Source organism: Telmatherina bonti (assembly GCF_933228915.1).
Source record: "Telmatherina bonti genome assembly, chromosome: 5".
NCBI classification, from domain to species: Eukaryota; Metazoa; Chordata; class Actinopteri; order Atheriniformes; family Telmatherinidae; genus Telmatherina; species Telmatherina bonti.
In genome coordinates this window covers 24,312,818-24,319,914 of record NC_136623.1, presented here as the reverse complement: position 1 = coordinate 24,319,914, position 7,097 = coordinate 24,312,818, and the positions used below count along the sequence as shown (strand labels likewise).

General features: G+C 39.9%; 1 protein-coding gene across 1 annotated transcript; it reads right to left on the bottom strand.

Annotated features, from left to right (window-relative positions):
- Positions 1–267: 267 nt before the first annotated feature.
- On the bottom strand, positions 268–6,780 carry LOC306756403 (glucocorticoid modulatory element-binding protein 1-like; the record flags this gene model as incomplete). Its single annotated transcript, XM_079241131.1, has 9 exons — positions 268–710; positions 795–911; positions 1,075–1,212; positions 3,543–3,689; positions 3,994–4,178; positions 4,723–4,826; positions 6,103–6,224; positions 6,356–6,414; positions 6,668–6,780. The coding sequence occupies 9 exons, from the start codon at positions 6,778–6,780 to the stop codon at positions 268–270; spliced, it is 1,428 nt and encodes a 475-aa protein (XP_079097257.1).
- Between the last annotated feature and the right edge of the window lie 317 nt (positions 6,781–7,097).

The window sequence follows — 7,097 nt, the reverse complement described above, 5'->3', positions numbered from 1 at the left end:
CTTTCAATGCAAAGTTCTTCTGGGAATTCCAGAGTCCCAGGCTTCGTGTGCTTCATGTTGTCATACACCACCTGCTTGGAAATGTTGCAGAGCAAGCACCATGACAGCAAACTCCTCAAAAAGATGAAAAAAAAAAAAAAACACTTCACATTGTTTTATTCACTATACGACTTCTTTTAGTCTCTTGCACATTGCTTGATTTAACCCACAGAAACCCTGCATCCCACTAGTTTATTCTTTTATCTCTTTCTCCCTGTTATAATGTTCTCAGTCTTTTGTCTCCTTCACCTCCTTACTTCTCATGTGGGACTCTCCCAGAAGCTTTACTGTCCTCTGTCCAGTTTCTTTGTTCATCCCTGAGGTTTCCTCATGCTGCAGATGGTCAACCCTCTCCTGGTTGATATCCTGCTCCTTCTTCGGTGTGCCACATTTACTATCTTTGTCCGTCCTGCCAGTTCTGGCATGCTGACGGTGGCCCGTAGCGGCAGAGGAATGCGGGAAGAGCTGGCCATAGGATGCAGCGCATAAACCAGTAACAGAGAGTGGGTGGATCACTGTGCTCCTCTTTATGGAGGTTAGGAGGTTCTGGGTCCGCCTGCTCGACTGGGTTTGACGATGAGGTCGAAGTTGTTTTAAGGTGTTTGAAGTTTTGTAAGATCTGCTTTGAGAGGAAATCTGCTTTCTCTGATCCTCCAAGACGTCATCCAACACTACAAAAAAAAAAGATATTAGTTCCTAGAAACCAAGGGGGTATCATCGTGTGGACTGTTTATTGGCTTTGGAGGCTTTCTCACCATAAACACTGTTACAGATTCTGCTCTCTTCATTCTGAATCTGCTTCAGGCCCAGAGCTTGTTTCACTGAGTCTAAAAGCCCAAACATCTCACACAAGGAATTAAGTACGATGGCATCTGACAAAAAAACAAACATAAAAGGCTGACTGCAAAGGTTAATAAGTCTACTAATTTGTCCATAATAACATTCTACTCTCAAACCAGGTTTAGAAATGGACTTTTCATTGAAAAAAGAGTGATATTTTTTATTATATATCAGTTTTACCGTGTGGGAACTTACCCGTCTCTTGCAGGTTTGCCCTCTCACTGCGAAGTTCAACTCCTTTAAGAGTGGTTAGTATTTCAGTCTTAAGACCAGACAGGACGTCCCCCATGAGCCCTGAGTCTGCCACAGCCCTCCACATACCCAGAACTCCATCTAAAGAGCAGAATTTAGGTGAGAAATTTTAGAAATTAGTTGAAAACTCTGAAACTGTGTGTTTTCCATTTTATTACACAGTATAAAAATGGCCACAGGGAAATTAAGAGCACGATTTGCACCACTACAATATTGAGGTGTGAACATATACATTCTGGAGGGGACAAATCAGATGAAAAGAAAGAAAGCACAAATAAATAAGAAATCTTGGATAAATAAGGTGGAGAAGAGAGGCCGGGGAGATGTCTGGGGCTGAGGCTTGAAGTCAGTCGAAGCGCTGAAAGAGTAATAAAGTGAGGAGGAAAACACAGAGGGAGATGTCAAGGTTGGAAGAAATGTAAAAGAAATAGAGATAAAGGAAGTGCGAGAGGTGCAGCTTGGAGAGAGGATGTTAAATGGGTGACAGATGTGGAGAGAAAAGAGGAGGAAAATGGGTTAGGAAAGTGGTGCTGGTGGAAAAGGAAAGGAGGGCAGGACAGATTTGAAGGGGAATGAAAAATTACTCGGGATCTGTACATAACTGAAAAAAAGAAGTGGAGAATATTTGAGTTACGTATTGTTGCTCACACACAAACCCACACACATAGATAGATAGATAGATAGATAGATAGATAGATAGATAGATAGATAGATAGATAGATAGATAGATAGATAGATAGATAGATAGATAGATAGATATTCATGCACAACTGTTAATATTACAGCTATCATGTCTTAATTTATTCCTGCATATTAAGAATGCACACAACTGGGATGAATAACTCTGGAAAGTGGGTGTAAAGCTACAAGCTGAGTGCCCTGTCTAAGAATTGTCCATTCTTTCCAGGCACAGTACTGAGCAATAATACTGCATGTGCAGCAAGACACTGCAAGTGGCCATTCACAAGATCGCCGCAGGCCATTTTACAAACTGAGGTCCACCTGGAACAATGCCGAATTAGGTCACCTTTAAAACCCTTAAATCAAAGCTCAGTCCCAGCAAGAAGCAGTCACACCTGGAAATGTCAGCTGCTATATAAAGGGACATGACTCTCTGCCTGCCTGCCTGCCTGCCTGCGGTCAGCATGTTTTTAAGGACAGTGTGCAGGAGTGACAGAACGTCCCACAACTGCAGATTCAAAGGTTCAGTGACTTGCTGTGTCAAAGAGGTCAAACAGTTTGAAACAACTGCAGGACGACTCATGAAAGAACACTCCTCATAAATATAAGGCCTCTGGAGAATTGTGCCAATTCCAAAATTAAAAAAAAAAAAAAGTCTTAGACATTTTTTTTAATCAAAGACTTGACCCAAGATAAAGGGCATGCAAATTCATTCTTGACACTTCCATCACTCCAGAAACTAAAATATCTGTTATATCCCAAATTTTGATACTAAATTCACAGTCACAGTTTTGTGACAGTCACAAAACTGCATTTATACCACTGACTTACAAAGCTTCCAAACACAGCACATATCCCTGTAGTGTCGGCTATTTCATGCACAACCTTGCTTCTTGCACGACAATAATACATCAGTGGAAGGCTAAGATTCTTGAGATTAAATTAATACAGAGTACTTTGCAATACTGTCACCAAAGTGACTACAACCAACGCCAAAAACAATAAAAAGAAAGATGATAAAATGGAGGCAATTTTCCTAAAATGCCACACAATAATCCACTGATTGTCACTTTCCTGACAAAAACAATCCAGATAAGTTCAGTGAGGTGAAACTTTAATTTTCAAAATGTTCTTTCTTCAGTATATTTCTACATACTGCAGCTGCATCTTCATCATGACAGCTGTGCCTCATGTTTCATTTATTCTCTCTTATAAGTGCTACGCATGTAAAGGACCGGGACTTCAGAATTAAGTCAGTTCCATTACCTTTTGATTGACACCTGATTGGAGTCTGTAAATGCTCTTGCTTTGTCCACAGAGTTTAATGGTCAACAAGCTACTTAGAGAGCATCTGGTCAGTGTTTAAAACAGTCATTTTTTTGTGTTTTAGTTACCAAATTTGGATTAGGACAGTGGTTTAACTTTGCTTTTTAACTAACAGGTCACAACAGCAGTCATTTGTAACAGAGTGACTCTGACTGTTTAGGGAAACCAAGGATGAAGTTTGCTGTTAGAGACAAAAATGAAGCATTTTCTCCATTTGGCTCTAGATTAGCTTTCACTTTACAGTGGATATGCCATGGATAAGCATTTCAGACTATTGGCCCCAGAGTAGGAAATGATTACACCACAGTGAAGCACTGCAGGTTAATAGCACATGCTATCAGTTTTACCATTCAGACATAATGTATGATCAGCCTCACATATTCTGAGTACATGCTTATATTCACCGGGTGTGTCGTCCCTCTTTCGCTTGGCAGAATGTCCATTGGCTGTTGTGGCGTTTACAAGCCGGGGTTGACCATTACTCCGCTCTGCTGAGGAATTAAACTTGTGCTCCGAGGGTTCCTCTACTCCTGCTGCACTATGAACCTCACCTGAAATAAAACCAAAGAAATGAATTAATAAAAGCCCAATAAAGCAACTTTAAAACACAAGAGCCTGTAGCGGAGACACAATTAAAGGAGGATTTCTTTCATTGTTTTCTAAATGTTCAGCTCATTTCTGTTTTCTTTACCCTTAAGCCCAACAAACACAAAGAAAATCCTTTCTTTGTTACAAATGTATGATCTTCAAGTGCTTTTCAAGTGTTTACTTTGTCCTCTTAGTGAACAGCAGCTCAGGCATATGTGGGAAGGGGGGGGAGAGAAAGACCAACTGTAAATGCCAACTGAAATCTACCTGTCAAGGGAGGCACCTGTCCTCCAACAGGGTCGAGAGCCAGACATGACAGGCTTGGCTGCACCGTGGTCCCCGGAGGAGGACGCGTGCTGTTGATCAGCACATCGAATTTAGTGCTGCGGCAGGTGTTGCTGCACACGGAGTCATGCTGGTAAAAATCTATCTGGCCAGAGTCCATCATTTTCCTGCAAGGAGGACAAGCAGGTTACAATAAGGCTGCAAAGTATTTGAGAAAATGTTTTTGCTTCGCTGGCGCAGAGGGATACGAGGAGAGAATTTGCCAAACAATCCCAGCAGCTTCCCAGCGGTTTTGTTTGACACTGAGCTGGCTGATATACCCTCAGGAGGAAAGCAGATCAAAAGAGCAGATACTGCCTATTGAGTTCTGTGTGTTGCTTTCCAGTTACACCAACAACAAGAGCAAACACGATAAAGAGGAGCGAGGTAGCACATGGCGGCTTACATGCGAGACATTTGATGCCGCCATGATCATAATTCCGCTTACCCACTGACTCAGGAATGTAGTGGCAAACAGTCACAAACAGACAGTAATGCAGCTGGAATTTACATGAATGAAAGATGGTTCAAGTTGTTCTCACCATGACTCTGAGTGGTTTTTAAGGACTGTCACTTTAAGTCCGACACAGCAGAGCAAAGCCAGCATAGAGGCAAATCACATATACCAAAAAGGGAGAGATGTTTATTTAACATCTTTAATGTCAAATGTACCTGAGCATAACCCCTCCCAGTCTGATGGCTCTCTTCCAGTCCTTCAGAGTGGCTTTTCCTGCCAGGTGCACAAACTGCTTCGGACTGATGAGCTGGTCATTAAACTGTAAAAAAATGAAGAAAAAGCTTTTTATGACACACGGCGAGTCAAAGACACTTTATAATTCATCCCATTACATTTAAAATTAAAGCGACAATGAAAATAAAGTGATGTACATGAAAGATTTGTTATGTATAACAAATGTTATGAATGTGCATGTGTGCATACATGTGTGTGCTACTGCAGCCAAAGTGAGAAGGAGTAATACACATTTATTTACCTAATTAAGGCTAAAAGCAATTTGCCAATCTTAACAGTCCTGCAGTGTTTCCCCAACAGCAGGACTGTAAAAAAAAAAAAATGTCCTGAGTGTGTATGAAGTTCTCTATGATCTTGCATAATCTCTGGTATTCCTGGAGGAATATTTGTCACAAAGTGAGGAGAAAGCTTCCTCTGAGATGAGCTGATGAGCTGTGCACTTCCTATCACACACCAGAGAGTCTTCCTATCCTGAGCAGGGCAGTTTCAGTGGCAGACTACTTACAGAAAGAACAGTTTGTGCTCAGACTTCTTGACCTGTCATGTGCAAAAATAATGATTTTCCCATGTGATTATATGATGGGGGATATGTTCGACGTAACAGCTGAAATATATACTGTTTGCTTTGTTATTGGACATAAAAATGAATCTGCTACATGTGTACACCTATCTATGAAAAGCGTGGCAGAAGACATTAAGTCTCCCAGTTCTTAAAAAGAGAAAAAGCATAACAGGATAACCTAATAAGTTTTAGCAAAGGCCAACAATAAAAGAGTGAGATATATTAAAAGCTGCATACTGGATTCTACTCGGCTTTGTTTTTGTATTTGGTTGGATGGTGCATAATACACTCTGTCAGATCATGGGACATTTGGGTAATTTTTCACATTGTGAAATTGTTTAACAAGCACTTTGAACAAGTATAGATAAGTGTTCACTGTTTACCCCATTCATCTATGATGTAAACATTTAGATCTAATGGGTATAAATGTAAAGGAGAGGGGTACAGGAACCCAGGATTCAGCAGCACCAATAGTGTATATGGCTTCTTGAACAAGACACTTCTTCACTTGTCTGTTCCTAGTAGGAAAAAAAAAACCTTTACATTTTTAAATATAATAATACTTAATGTATAAGTGTATTTATGAATGAATAACATATTTTAAAGAATCTATTGAAGGTAAATGGGACTATGCAAACACAGCATTTATGTGGAAATAATTTTCATGTGTGAGAAACATTTAACAAAGTAGTGATAAGCTATTACTTCATTCCTGAACACACTAAACAAGTCAACTTACTTTGACACATCTGACATTGATTCCAGGGCAAACAAACTTCTTAAACAGCAGCACTGCCCTATTGTCTCCACATGTGATGGGGTAGCCGTACTCAATCTCGTCTCCCTCTGCTTGACTGTCTTCTAAGTAATCCAGAACAACAAAATAACCATGATTGTCCGCAGTGACTCTCAATTTGTCCTGTCATAACAGTATCATATTCAATTACTGTTGGAGTGATAAAGTTTGATATGGACAGCGTGTCTTTACTTGCCTTGATGAGTCTCTATGGCTAGGACTGTGGTGCCAGTGTCGGCAGTGTCATCATTTAGCCTGTAGATGGCGACATATTCACACATATAGAAGAATCATTCACTTAACGGCACCTGTATGTAAACCTTTTTGTTTGCTTGCTTTTTGAACATTTGTCTGAATATTTTTTCTCTGTATTGTCTCAAATCTCATTCTTTAAATTTCAAAATGAAATTACAGTTTGGATAAAACGTGAATGTAAAAGCCACTTTATTTAATATAAATATTAAAGGAAAAAAAATTAAAAAAAAAAAAAATCCATAAACCATGTTACCCTTGCAGTTGCAGGATGACTTGAGTCTTATGGTTGTTGCCACTACACTCGCCCTCCTTTTTCTTCACCATCATAAGCTGCCCTGACGACACAGTGACCTCAGCACCAGCCATCACCCGTCCCCACAGAGCTGTGCACTGAGAGAACCAGGCAAGCATGTTAATATCCACATCAGACTATCTATGCACTCTATGCACTGCCTATTTTATGCACACATAAATCAATGAAATCCTTCTCTAACTTAGTTTTCTGGCATGTGATGCTTTAAATGACATAATCCTTGCACACAGGGCAACCTAGATTATTGTAGAGTATGGATGTAGATGATGGCACAGAAGCTTAAAGCTTTAAATATAACTTGAGTTATGAGGATTTGAAAGATGTTACTACTAAAATAAATAAACAAATATAATCACCCAGTAAAATTTCT